We start from the raw sequence: 15,345 nt of genomic DNA on the forward strand, positions 1-15,345 counted from the left end.
TTAGAGATGCAATGTCACACACAATGCACTCAATGGAGCTAGTGACATCACTGTGATGGGTGGGGTTAGAGGCGGGGTTAGGTGAGAACATTAAAAAGCATTGGATGCAGCTGAGATTGCATCTGCACCGAGTCTGCAGCCAGACCCCTCTCAATTATTCAGCCCGTGACTTGGCGGTCATTGGGAATAGTGAGGTTTTGCCCACCAGTGGGGCGTTTCCCTAATGGTGAGACAATATGTGAAAACTATTAATGGAATCACTATAAATTGTAGTTATTTTCTGCACACGAAAATTAAATACATTTATCATCACTTTAATTGTGATCAATCAAACACAAAATGTGCACCACACAATTTCTAACTCATTGCACTCGTTGCTAAAGCAGACCTGGAAAACCTCCTCATCCAGGAGACGGGCTCCAAAAACAGTGATGCCCTTGGTGTCCAACACTGGGTTGTTGCTCCTTGGCAGAGTTTTGGTGATGCGATTCTTGCAGTCCAGGATCAGAGTGATGTTCTTCTTCTGCACAGAAATGGCAATGCGGTGCCACCTATAGGACACGAAGAGGTATTGAATGTTTCAATGAGAATCAAGTTCCTTTACATAGTTTGTGGGTTTGCTAAAAGACTGTAAGGAACCTTTCATAATGCAGAAAGTGAAGTTTACTGTTCACCAGCGGTTACACTTCACATTGCTTGAAAACTAACAATATCATGGCTCCGTAATTCAAACAATATTAATATATGTGACCCTGGACTGTAAAACATAGGTTTAAGTATAGTTTGGCATTAGTTTTTATTTATTTATACATCACTAAAATCTAAATAAATAAGTTTTCCATTGATGTATGATTCGTTGGGTGAAGACAATATTGTGCATTAACTATTTAAACATCTGGAATCTGAGCAATCCAAAATAAAAAAATTAAATATTGAGAAAATCACAACTAAGCTTGTCTACATAAGGTGCTAAGCAATGCACATTACTAGTCCCAAATTGAGTTTTCATACATTTACAGTAGTAAATATGCAGAGTATCTTAAGGGAACATGATTTTAACTTAATATTACATTGATTTTTGAGAAAAATGAAAAATCTATAATTTTGCTATTGCCCAAAATATACTTGTGCAATATAAGACATGAGACTTGAGGTCCAGGGTCACATATATAAAGCTTTTCTAGACACAGATGGGTCTCAGCAGGGGTTGGTTACTGACTTGCCGTCAGCCAGGTTGACGCCTTTGAACAGTGGGTAGTCCTCTGGGGCAGGTTTGCGATGCTGGTCCTCATACAGGAAGATGGGTGAGCGTCCCAGCTCCAGCCCAAGCTGCTGCACACCCTGCTCATTATAGATGGACAACAGGAAGGCTTGAAGACCAGCCTTGGCCTTTACCAGAGTCATGATGGAGAAGTTCTCCGGGAAACGTCCTATAGGCAGGAAAAAAACGTAAAAGATTATAAATATGAAGATTTGAGACAACAAAGTAAATTATTTTTGGCACAGATGCATTGGCAGTCTGGGATAAACCTGTGATTCATGACTCAACTTGCAGAAATTGTGCTCATTTTACAGACACTAGGATTCAGATTTAGTGTTAACTATGCAAGCATCTCATTAGCTACTGAAGAGCTCTCATCCTGCTTTAGAGGAGTAATTGCATGTTAGCATCCCAAATGATTTTCAGCCAGACCCAATAATCTTTCTAAGCATTATAATACAGTCTGAAGCATTAAAAAAACACAGTCTTTTCTTTTTTGAATTCCTTCATAATTCATATGCGTCATTTAAAAATTGCAGGTGTATTGCAGGTATATTTTGTGTCCCCAAGATAAACTTTCTACATTTCAAAAACATTCAATTCATTTAAACAGTTATTATTTTGAATAATAACATACATTATATAAAGTATTTCTAAAAATAATGCTTGTGTGTGTAGTTAGGGACATTCTGTCTTGATATATATTGACTTGACTATGACTAAACCCATATTTGCCTCCTGAATCATACATTCAGCTTTAATTATCATGAAATTTTAAATCTAAGTTTCATCCTATTGTGTGTTTACTCTACTACATTAACTAAATCTTTGCATGAAACATCCATTTTCTGTTTTATCTGTCATTCAGTTATAAAAAATACATTTTGTGTCTGTTCACAATACATAAATACATTACTGTGCTCCAAGTAATGTCACTTACTCTAGCAGGAACCGCTAGAAGGCATTGAGGCCTGTCATTATTCTTCTCTCATTCATTTTTGCTAAATTATTTAGGATACACCAATGGTAAATTAATTATATTTCAACTCTGTTACTGTAATATTTCAGTGAAATTCTCATTAGTTTTTACAAACAATAATATGATAAAAATGAAAAAAAAAATCTGTTTTAGACATACCATGTGCTATCTGGTTTGAGGTTAGCATCTTCAGCTAAAGCACAAAATATTTGAACATGTCAACTCTGTTATGGCTTAAAAAGTTAACAATAAGTTATACAACAATAACTAACAGAATCCAACGTTCTTGATCACATTTAATCATTTTGCTTTATTTTACAATATTAATTCTGTTTATGAATGGAAAATGCTCTAAATAAGTGTATCCGCTTCCCAGAGATGTGTTGCAGCTGGATAAGTTGGCGGTTCATTCCGCTGTGGCGACCCCGGATTAATAAAGGGACTAAGCTGAAAAGAAAATGAATGAATGATAAATTTATCCGCAATTCTGTAATGAGCCAAATACTGTCATGATATAAACACTTCAGACACACGTCACTGTAAGATCCATTTGCTGTTTTTTTTTTAATGAACAATACATAAATGTGTATATTTAAACACAACAGAAGTCATCAGGTTTGGTTTATATGATTAATTTTTATTACAAAATTATTATTATTATGCCCCTTTTTACAAGATGCAAAGCATCTCTGTTGTACCTAAAGTGCGTATGTGAAGTTTCAGCTCAAAATACCCCACAGATAATATTTGTAACTCTTTAGGCTTTGATCCTAATTGTGCCATTTAGGTAACTGTTGCTTTAAATTCAAATTCAAAAGAGGGAGGAGCTACAAACGCCTGTGTGTCAACATAGTGGCAGATTCCAAGACAGGACTAATATCCTATGCTAATGAGGGAGAAATCATCACTTATGGGCTGGGCTTTGCCCCTCTGATGGCATGTACTAAGGGAGCATGTCAATCAAAGTGTTTCTGCAGACTATTTTAATGCAGTGTGATTATAAAAAATAAACGTAATAAATTTCTATTATTAAAAGCTGTTTATATTCACAGACTGACTGTCGCCACACAACTGTGTTTACACCCCTTAAAATAATTATTTTTGCATTATAGGTCTCCTTTAAAGCAAGCGGATATTGAAAGAACCTACCTGAGAATAGCTGTTTGGTGGGGGCAGAGATCTGGGCTTTTTTAGTGATGCGGTAGGCATGATCAGGAGTCCCAGACAATCGGGAGGTACAGAAACCCGGAACCTTCTGCACACCTTCAGGAAGGGAAGGCAACTGCAGCACCCGCAAAACATCTACTGGATCTGTAGGAGTGCAAGAGATTGGTCACATTTTTCATATCATTAACATGGCCTACATTTTTATTACATGATTTGCAAAATAATGCGTGATTTTTAGACTAAATCAATTTCAGTGAACACAAAATAATATTAGCCATAATGATTTGGAAAATGGAGTTCAAAATAGATGCTGAATCCTCCAGCAACAGGCCCCACACACAGCCAGGTTTGAACATTTCATGTCTTGTTTCCATCTTCCTATTGCTTTTGGCAGCTCTGATGCTCTTTATGGGATTTCTGCGAATCCCGAAGCCATCTGCTCAACCCACAATGTGTACTACATTATTAACTGTCTAAAACTATGCTAAACTCTCTAACGAGCCTTAATGTATTGGCAGTACACATTTGAGGTTGAGCATGTTTGGCTCTTGCATTTTTTCTAGCGCCTGACAAATCTTTTATTTCCTTTATTTTAGTGCTGCTAGTTTTCTCTGAAGCTCTGCCAGTGTTTTTGGCTCCTATAACCACACTGACCCAAATATGGTCTATGTACTTACCACAATCAGCAGTTAGGTCATTTTGTATTTAGCAACTAGAAGATTCATATTGCAGAGCAGAAATAGAGGATTCTTCAAAAGTAAACTAATTAGAATGCATGCACACGGTTAGTCGAGTGAAGAAATATAAAGACAGGGCAACAGCATATAAAGAAGTAGTGTACTACATACTGTGAGGAGCCTGGAAGTGGTTCAAGAGGGCAGGAAAACCTTAAAATGGAGCTTCTAGCTAAAAAGCAATGCTTCCTTGATTCTCTTAAGGTGAAGCTATTCAAATGCTGGGAGAAAGAGATGAACAATAAAGAGAAAGTCTCTGGACACTGGATCGGTTTCCAGAAGAGACAACATGCACAATGTATAGACTGTTTGAGTCCACTATATGTACATTTCTGGTTAAATGAATGAAACTAAGAGGGAGAAGCCTAAAAAGTCCCAAAAAGTAACATGTACAGGTAAAAACTAGGCTGGGAGCAATTAAGAAACATTCAACCATTCAGATTTATATGAATACAATTACATATTGTAAAAAAAAAATAACTGAATGATCACTTATCTTAAACAAGCTTACAAAAGATTCACTATTGTACATTATCTATTGAGTGGATATTAAAACTGCAAATGACACTCGACCACAAAACCCCTTAGAGGAAATGTTGTTCTTTTGAAATTGAGATTAATACATTACATGAAATTTTAATATCGTTTAGTTTTATAGTTTTAGTTTGTTAGCAAAGGAAAACAGTAGTAGACAATAGATAATAGAGGAAATTATTTTACTTAAAAAACTTTATGAACATCTGGAATCTGAGGATGCAAAAAATGAATAAATGTAGGTGACTCGGTGGTGCAGTGGGTAGCATGATCGCCTCACAGCAAGAATGCTGCTGGTTCAAGCCCCGGCTGGGTCAGTTGGCATTTCTGTGTGGAGGTTGCATGTTCTCACCGTGTTCGCGTGGGCTTCCTCCGGGTGCTCCGGTTTCCCCCACAATTCCAAAGACATGTGCTATAGGTGAATTGGGTTATCTAAATTGTCCATAGTGTGTGTATGTGTGAATGAGTGTGTATGGATGTTTCCCAGTGATGGGTTGCAGCTGGAAGGGCATCTGCTGCGTAAAACTGCCGGTTCTTTCCGCTGTGGCGAGTCCCCAGATAAATAAAGGGACTAAGCCAAAAGAAAATGAATGAATAAATAAATGAATTCATAAAATATATATATATATATATATATATATATATATATATATATATATATTTTGTAAAAAGTTGTACTAAACTATATTTATTACTAACAACATTATTACTTCAATTAAACCAACCAAAGTTCAAGACACACATCAGATATGTTTCCATCCTAAAATGCAAACTTTATTTGTAAAACTGAAATATCGCATAAAAGACGTGCAAATACAGTGGCGCTTCCATTCAACGAGTCAAAGAGAGCAAAATCGTCACTTCCTGATTAACTGGTGCCAAATATCAAAATTAAACACGAAATTTGCTGCGTTAGGAGAAGCTGTGTGAATCTTTTCCTCATTTAATAATTGACTTGCGCCTTAGAAGACAAATGTTGACACAATGAATGCGTGGTGGCGTTTCAAGGCATGAGATGAGAAGCACAGATGCTCTTGACAGTTCTGGAGGTAATTAATTTTATACTGAAATGGTGAAGGCATTTTAGAATGATAAAAACAACAATTTAGATGTTTTACAATGTGCTCAGCCTGCTGTTTTTTTCCATTCACACACATTTTACCATCACACGATCTCTTATAACAAAATCACATGACCTTTTTAAAGGTGTTTTTAGTGTTTCCATCATAGTTTACGCGCATCTTTTCTTATCGAATAAAAAGTTTTTCCTACTCATTTATGTGCATACGTTTTTTTAATGCACATCTTGGTGTTTCCATCAATCGTTTTTTTATGTGCATAACCAAAATGCGCATAAAAATAGGTGAATGGAAACGTAGCTATTGAGGACAGAAAATCTAAAAGCATGTTTTGTACATCGTAAACACATCTTTAAATGTTTGAAACCAAGATAGATGCTTTTTACAATGCGTTCACACAAACAAACACTGTGTGTTCACACAAACTGCAAACACAGCAGCACACAAAGACCCTCAAAGAACGAAGCAGCAAACATTCCAATACCATCCAGGTCAATGACAATCAAGGTGACCCCAACATCTCAAACCAACTTCCACCACAGCTCCGTCATGACCGTGCAGAGTAAATGAGAGAACATTCCAGAAGATCCAACAATGTGATGTTCTCTCTTTGACCCTTGCTGCTCCACTGTTTTCTGTTTTCTGTGCTAAATACCAGCAAGACGTACCATCTGACACCTTGACCTTTCAACTCTCACCTTTACTGTCTCACAATGACTCCCTTGTTTTGAGTAAGACGTAAACACTTGTGGATGTATCAAACAACTGCTACGACATAACCGCAGATTCAGCTTCAAAAAGATGCTAAAGACATGAAGATAAATCCATCAAGCCGTCTGGATCTGTCTGGTCTTCCCGCCAACCGCAACAGTTAGGCGTGCATGTACAGGCCTGCCTGGAGGATATAATTTAGATCATAGCTCCCTATATTTATGATTTATTTATAATATGCAGACAGCTATGCCATCATACCAACTCGTGGCATAATGTGGGGTTGCGGAGACGTGCATAACAAACGAGTGTTTAATGTTCACAGATTGCCAAGTGTGTTAGTGTGGTTGATTGTGTCTTGGTCTTGATGAAAGGTTAGACAAATCTTAAGGTTTACACAAGTGTATAAGTCTGACTACTGATGATTTCTTTTAAGGATGTGAAATTAAGACTATTTTGAACGAACTTTAATGAAACTTTCAAATAAATAACGTTGTGACATATGGGGTTAGTTTACTCAAACTAAAGGGTTAGCTTTAAAGGGTTAGTTCATTCAAAATATTGGCCAGCATTTACCCAATTTTGACTTGTTTTAAACCATTTTGAGCTTTTTTTGTTCTGTTGAACCCAAAAGAAGATACTTTGAAGAATGTTCTTCAATATTATTTGCTTTTATTTTACTATGGAGATCAAGGGTTAAAGATTTCCAACATTTTGTGTGAACTATCCCTTTAAGACAAAACACAACATGAATGCATCTATAAGCAAAAGGCTAATTTATATTGTTGTAATAACTTATAATCAATTCTGAAGCAGAAAAGTTTCTAATCTTGACTAATTTTAAATATTCTCCTACCCTAGAGATGAAATCCTTCAAAGATTGATGTGAACAGCATTAAAAACACACATTGCTTAAAAAATATCACAAACTGAATATACATTATGATACTATAATATCATATCTTATATATAAATATATATGTCTCCAGTGGCATTGTGTTGTGAGTCTGTGTGGTTCAGTATGAGTCAGTGTGGGTGCAGAGAGTGCCTCTGCTTGGCACTGCCAGGATGGACAAACTGACCACACGCCCACTATATTAAACATCATGTACGCTAAAAAAGATTGAGCGTTTATACAGACTCCCCACAGCTACTGTATACACCCTCCACTGCAAACCAAAGCATGCAGCACTCAGGGTAAAGTTTATATTTTGTGGAAATACCTTAATACAAAGACAAATGAAAAGCAATCTAAAATTAAGGCTCATGTTTTGCAAATATTCTGAAATTTGAACAGTGAAAATAAAGCACAAAATTGTTAAAACTTTAACCTCGACTTTCATCAACTAAAGAAGATGCAGCTATTAAATCATCTGACACACAACATTCCCTTTAATAATAATAAAAAAGTCAGACTAAAGGATGAAGGTGCTTATTATGCTCTGAGTGAATCTTTCAGATGTGGTGCTCTTCAGTTTGAGCAGTGTTTTGGGCCCTCTTGTGGCCAGTTGCTTGAATCCCACAAAGCCTATTTTAAACCTGCACTGAAAAACAGATCTTTTGTGAGATATAAAAACTGCTGAAACAATTTTATTGCACGTTTGTATTTTTAAAGATGTTTCCATAATCCATAATATAAGAAACATGTCAGGAAGAGTGATCAAGTATATTCTACAAGCTAAGCTAAAAAAGAAAAGAGGGAAAAGATTGTGTGGACTGAACCTTGAGGACATGATGAATATCTATCTCTCCCAAACATACCGCAAAGCAGCGCTTCTCCACCAAGAGGAACTGTATTGTTGTCAACAGAGTCATTTAAGGCTTCTGGAGGCCCTGTTGTGGTGTAAGTGTGGAAAAGTTCCTACAGCTGGGAACACTGGGACTGGATGCAAACTAATAGCACAGCTCACCACAACAATTCAATTAAGCAGCATTCATGCTAACTACAAAGCTATACAGCAAGGGTGTCCAAACTCTGTCCTGGAGGGCCGGTGTCCTGCTGAATTTAGCTCCACCTTGCTAGTATATCTAATAAAAGCTTGATTAGCTAGTTCAGGTGTGTTTGATTAGGGTTGGAGTTAAACTCTCCAGGTTTGGACTATAGGCATGGGCCGGCATAAGATTCTGACGGTATGATAACCTGGATAAAAATATCACGGTTTCACAGTATTGTGATCACTGCTCTAAAATATCTACTTTTTAAATGTCTGGATTAAAATCTTAACTTTTTTTCCATTTTGAACACAAAATATTTTAATTTTGAGAAACATTTAAAATATTTTGGAGCAGTAAACATGTCAGGCTGAATAATTATAATAAATGATGGACTTCTGCTGTCTTCATTAATTTTAAAAACACAGATTTCTTTAGAAATTTAAAATATCTTTGGATATCTTTTCTACTGTTGTCCTAAAAAACAACACAAAAAGTAAATAAAAAATCTTACCTAAGGAACGATTTAATAGAAAATTTTGACTGTTTAAAAACCTTGACTTTTCCAAACCTGCGCTATACCTTGAACACGGTTATCATCCCATGCCTAGTTTGGACACCCCAGCCATACAGGATACAACTAGCTACAATAGCACTATTTACTTGTTTAATATTAAATATGCAAAGCAGTAAGAGCAATATTAGTCTATATATATATATATATATATATATATATATATATATATATATATATATATATATATATATAAATATATATAAATATATATATATATATATATATATATATATAAATATATATAAATATATATATATATATATATATATATATATATATATATATATATATATATATATATATATATATATATATAGTGAATAGTGAACTTAATATGACGAAAAAAGTTGAATGGGTGCTCTTCAGATGTTAAAGTAATGCATGAATCGTTTATATATATATATATATATATATATATATATATATATATATATATATATATATATATATATATATATATGTACACGATTCATGCACAACTTTAACATCTGAAGAGCACCCATTCAACTTTTTTCGTCATATTAAGTTCACTCATAAAATAAAATGTATTACTACTTTTTTTTTTCTCCCTCATGTGACATAAAGACTGTGGTGAAGAAGCTGGTTGAGCTTCTACCAGCAGTACCTCCACAGCAGGTAAAAACAAATTACAATGGTTGTCAATGTGAACCAGCATTTTTCAAAATATCTTCAATTGAGTTCAACAGAGACATGAAGGGTGAACTACATTTTTGGGTGAACTATCCCTTTACATGTTGCTAGTTGACAATGTTGAGTTAGTAAGAGCTAAAAAGATTATGAATGAAAGTAACACACAATGACATGCTGCTTTAATGAAACTGTCAGCAATGATGGACACACCCGTGAGGACAGTCTTTTCTCATATGCTGCGAATATACATGTGAATATTCCGGGCATTTCCTTCACACACAGTGGCTCCATTCACTCCTCAGCACTGCGTTTGGTTGAGGGTGTTTTGGTTAGCAGAAGTCAGACAGACTGTTCTTTGAGAGCTCGCTGCCTTTGAAATGAGCTCGAAGGAACATCCATGTTAAATAAATATTCCCCACCTAAAATCACTGCACTTTCATAAGTCAGATTCAACAATGTGGAGCAACAATGACTGGTTTTAAAGCAGCTAGCTGGAATGAATCAACATAGATAATAAAGGGTAAACAGACAGTGGCTTGGTTTCTATTTTGAACCATTTAAACTAGCTTCTTACTAATATACACCATACAAAATAGATAGAGAAATGCTCACAGTGCAACATTCACTGAGCCTGCATACTGTGGAAAATCCACTAAGTGTAATAGACGTTTACACAAATATCACTGAGCTCACACGTACACGGAGACACTAACTCATTCACTACATCTCTCTGAACCACAGGGCAGAATAATAACCTACTCATACGAGGTACAAATATTCAGACTTCCTCTAAATACACAAGGGAGGGAATGGGGAGAAAAAAAGGAGAGCGATCAAATCAGTAATCTGGAATTACATCCATGCCTTAGGGACTTTAGGTGCACATAAAAAAAAAATGCATGGTTACTGACTGAACTATTCATTTGGAAGGGCAATAAATCTGAATTTAAATTATTTAATAATACATTCTCTATTTATTGCAGATGAATGACTTTGTAAAGCAGCTGAATCTCGAGCGCCACTGAATAATAGTGGTGAACATAGGAAGTGCAGGAGCGCGGACCACATTTCTACGCGAAAAAAAAAAAACATTTAAAGAATCATATAGGCTCCGTCATATGACAATATAAACAATACAAAATATATATTTAAACCATTAAATCAAATGCAGTGACAATTTTATATTTAATTCTAAAATAAATCACAGTGCAGATGGTTTTCAGGCTACATTAAAATGAATAGCCTAACATCAGACAATAATTATGGAAAACAAACAGGAAAGACGCATCAGGAGATCCTCAAAAATTTTAGATCACCCTGAAGGTAAGTTATTTAGTTGTTGTCACATATCAAATTACCAATGATTATTTATTTAAAGGGATAACGAAAATAATAGCCTACGAGCATATATTATATATCATTAGATGAGCCGTCATTTATAAAGTGTTATAAGACAACTATTCAGAAATAGCCCAGGATATTCGATACTGGAATGCCAATATCTGACCAATAAGAATCAATAATTTTAGAAAGCTGTGTGATAAATAAAATTGCTACTAATAATACTTTTTTTGAAATAGATAAAAACAAAATTAAAAATCGTTTAAACGTGTAGATAATAAACCGATTATATGATTTATGAGGTAATAACAACATACAACAATCCCTTACTGCTGCATGCTGAATTAAAGTTGGAACCAACACCTGAAATCCTGTCAGTGAAAGCACCGTCTTGTCCTATGCCCCCGCCGGGGATGCCACATTATGCGTGCCAACGCGGCCTCAAGCGCACGGGCCTATTCACGCCTCATCAATTAAAAACCCTGACAAGGCAAATTAACGATGACGACTGAAGAGACACAATTAAGATACTGAAGATAACACAATTGTGAGCTTAACAAAAGTTAACCCGCTAATAAACGCGTCCAAAATGACGAGGAACGTGTGGAAAACACTCAAGCATCTTCTTGGACAGACTCTTCTACATGTTATTTAGTGCAATGACACATACTCTTATCTGCTCTTCTACATGGACTGCACGAAAACGCATCAAAACTGACACTTTCATTGGGGTATAGCGAGCATAAATAATGTCAAACACCCAAAAAGCAAAATGCTCACCTGCTTGTGCCATAGAAAGGCACAGGAGGAGCACAAACGAGGTCTCCATGCACCACGGCCTCCGCTTCTTCCGAATATCCATAGTTCCCAAGTTTTTTGACGGGTTTGGTTTGACTACAAGGCGGGACAGTTTCAGAAATTAGCCTTTTGGTTCTTTTCTCTCACAAAAACTCAGTGGACTCGGCTTTAAGAGAGCCTTTAGAGACGTCGTAAACGCACACCCACCTTGTTCTTCAATAAGTTATCTGTGCTATGTACAAAACTTAAATAGAAAGAAGGGTTCGGGTAATAAATATGTAGTTTTACAGCTTGAAATCCCTTTTGCTAGAGCCCCATTGAGTCTGAGAGAACAGAAAAGCGGAGAGAGCAGAGAGAGGCTTCAAATCACTCTCTCTCAATCTCTCTCTTTCTCTCTCCCTCTTCTTACTTTCTCCCACGAAATGCAGGGGAGCGTGTGTGTGTGTGTGTGTGTGTGCGTGTGTGTGTGCGTGGAGAGAGAGAGAGTGAATGAGAGGGTAGAGAGTAAAAAAGAGGGAGGGAAACTCATGCACACGGATGCGAGCGCATTTCTATACTCTCGTCGACAGACTTTACTAAATTACAAAATGATCTATATGACCCTAAATATCAGCATTCATCAACTGGGATGTTTGATGTTGACGTGCCAGTAATTGGCATGTAGTTCAGTCCGTTTATTTCTTTCTATTTATGTCTATTTTACAGCTGAACCATGTAGGACCGATGGGTCCGTAGACAAGAAGAGAACTTCGGCAGCCAATCAGATCATTATCCGTTCGTGACGTCACATGGCTGCTTCTAATCCCTCCCCTTTTCATAGTTTGGTCCTACAGGGTCAATTAAAATGACCACGACAGCAGGTACGTAACGAAATGACCGTTTAGCCCTGTCAGCAAAACTTCATTTTAGATCACACGCCTTTGAGGAAACTCAGCTTTTACTGAGTATTCAGAGTTCCCAATTCTGCTTGGATTATAAGGCAGGACAACTTAAAAGTGGCCTTTCTCGCTCGTTCTCGACTCGGCTTTAGGGATAAATTTAAAATAGGGGAGAGCGGGGACGAAAGTGACATTTTTCATACAAACAATTTTTAAAGATAATGTTTTAGATGTTTTAGGAGATGTTTTAGCAGAAATAAATATTTGCTGTGGTTAATAACTCAGAACGAGTGCAAAATCAGCTGTTGTTTTATATCAACGTGGAACAACTCCAACAGCCTGTAACTTCACCTGAAACTGAAGTTGTACATTGTTACTTTTGACCCCATCAGCTGGCATGAAAGTTACACACGAATGGGTCAAAGTAACATAAAAATATTTGCTAGATTTACTGGCTTAATTTTGTTTATTTTAAATATACCTGACTATGACCTTGTTAATGTTCACTGCTAACATATTTTGTCCTTTATTTTTGCAAAAAAATATTAAACAGCATTTTCATTTTAAATTTCAGCTCCATCAAATGTTTTAAAAGCAAGCCAACAATGCAAAATGTTAAAATTTATGACAATTTTTAAAATCTTTTTTATTATTATTGGCAATATGCATATATTATAAATATAAAACCATCAAAACACTGGAAACTCTAATGTGGAAGTAAAAATAAGGTTTATATTAGCAGTGGGATATAAATAACACTTTCGTCCCCACAGGAACTCTTGCCATTTAAACCTGATTTACTTTTATACTGAAACACTCAGAGATTTCAAACTCAAGCATGTGTCATTGCACTAAATAACCTGTAGATTGATCATCACTGTGACACATAAAAAGAGAAACACAACATGTAATAAGGAAAAATGAACCACTAAAATAATTTACTTTTTGCACTTAAAAACTGAAATTTGGAGCTAACCGCGGGACACGTTCCCAAAATCAGCTGATATTTGGCAGCTCCATCAAGGGTTGCATGCTGAATGTGCTGTTATAACCTGAAAAGCAAATGTTGTCAAGGCTTTGAGAAAATTGCAAAATTATTTTCGTCCCACGTTACTTTCGTCCCCCCTCTCCCCTAAGCTACGAATAGAAATGCACGCTCACTTTGTTCTTCAGAGAGTTCGAAATTGACCACGCCAACAGTTAAGAAACAAAATGTATGTCTAGCATTGTCAGCAAAGCTATAATTTAGTGAGTCACACCGTTATTAATGAACTTTTCACTGCATATGCAAATTAATTAAGCTCCTTATTTTCTGTTAGTCATTTTTGGCATACAATTTGCTAAGGTTGGTCATTTTACCAAGACATTGAGCATTCATCATCGAAAACAAGCACAATTTTTGGCGATTTAACGTATCATATATACTCTTAGGCCTATTATTACAAGTTTTATCGACCTATGTCAACTGATGGAACCCTCATCCAGCTTACTGTTGCTATAGTAGCTAACCGAGTCACATGGCGAGCATATGTTTTAGTGGATTATTCTGATGTTGCACTGGATTTTCATACATGTTTATCAACAAAATACAGTCCCTAATATTTTTGAGGTATGGAGAAAGATAGAAGTCTAAAGATAGGATATTTTAGTAATGAACTTCATAGATAAATTCTCTCAAAGTATTCACATCTGATAAGGAAAAGTATAAATGGTTTAATGAATTAATTATTTGGGTATTAAAGCATATTTATTATGCTTAATTTCAGCTTTTAGAAAAAAAAGTTTCCTCCAGGCCAGAACGAACTGGAGCGCGTTATGAGGTTTAGTTGTTCATAAAAGTCATCATAACTCTATACACTCAAATAACCCTTAGGTTTTTTACTTAAGTGAGTCAGAAAGCAATGATTAAATGTAATCATCTGCTCTCTCATTTACTTTTTGATCTCTGATACACCACAAGAAGCCAGTCCATTTTTGATGTTTCTCCATTTTGTCTGTCACTGCCTCCTATAGACGCTGCAGTTCTTCAAAGTAAGGAATAAAAAAAGGAAACCAAGTCATTTATTTAAGGTTACGCCTGTGTTCTGTCCAAGAACTGTTATAAGTGCCTGTGCTTTTGAAGAAATAACCTAAGAGTACTGTACATTCCTGAAATGAGTACTATATTTTCATTTTGTTTTTATCTCTTTTAAAAAAGATCCATAAATGTATAAAACTTTTATATTCTAATGAAATGCCAAACTGTCATCAGCCGCTAACCACCAAATAACCTGCACCGAAATGACCTGCACTTATGAATATACAATATCTCCAAATTAAGGAGCTGATGAGAGCTTTTGCCCTGCAGGGAAATTGTAACTTGCAGGATGAAAAGTGATTCAGACCAGTGCTTCTTTTTATGGTCTAAAGGAGACAATCCATAACAATCATGGTGTGTGTTTTTGTGAGGCATCTGGCTGGTGCACTCTAGCGTTTCTATAATAAAACAGGATAATCATACGCTTTAAATCTGTGGTGTTCCCATCGACACACAGAGGTCAGAGGAGAATGTCAGAAAGAATCAAGGTATTTTTACAAATCTGAGAAAAGATGATGGAAAATGAGGGATGTGGGAGTCAGGTGAACTACATACTGCTGAATATAAATGATGGCATATTTGAACTGCTCTTGTGCCACCTAAAAGAATAAAAGTATATTTAAAAG

At 35.9% G+C, this 15,345-nt stretch overlaps 1 protein-coding gene across 12 annotated transcripts in view; it reads right to left on the minus strand.

Moving 5' to 3' along the window:
* Nucleotides 1-12,255, minus strand: part of col11a2 (collagen, type XI, alpha 2) — a 45,726-nt gene extending 33,471 nt beyond the window's left edge. For 5 of the 12 annotated variants that reach the window (XM_087294639.1, XM_087294637.1, XM_087294634.1 and 2 more), the window contains exons 1-5: nt 11,972-12,142; nt 11,747-11,860; nt 3,390-3,551; nt 1,220-1,430; nt 389-551 (exon numbers count right to left, since the gene is read on the minus strand). In XM_087294639.1, the coding sequence (XP_087150765.1) occupies nt 389-551; nt 1,220-1,430; nt 3,390-3,551; nt 11,747-11,828 (618 nt within the window). In that variant the 5' untranslated portion in view covers nt 11,829-11,860; nt 11,972-12,142. Of the gene's footprint in view, nt 1-388; nt 552-1,219; nt 1,431-3,389; nt 3,552-11,746 lie in introns of all 12 variants that reach the window. The other 7 variants (XM_087294638.1, XM_087294640.1, XM_087294635.1 and 4 more) reach the window with 2 other exon arrangements.
* Nucleotides 12,256-15,345: the final 3,090 nt, after the last annotated feature.

The sequence above is a fragment of the Danio rerio genome, chromosome 19 (assembly GCF_052040795.2).
Source record: "Danio rerio strain M-AB ecotype USA chromosome 19, GRCz13ab, whole genome shotgun sequence".
Classification (NCBI taxonomy): Eukaryota; Metazoa; Chordata; class Actinopteri; order Cypriniformes; family Danionidae; genus Danio; species Danio rerio.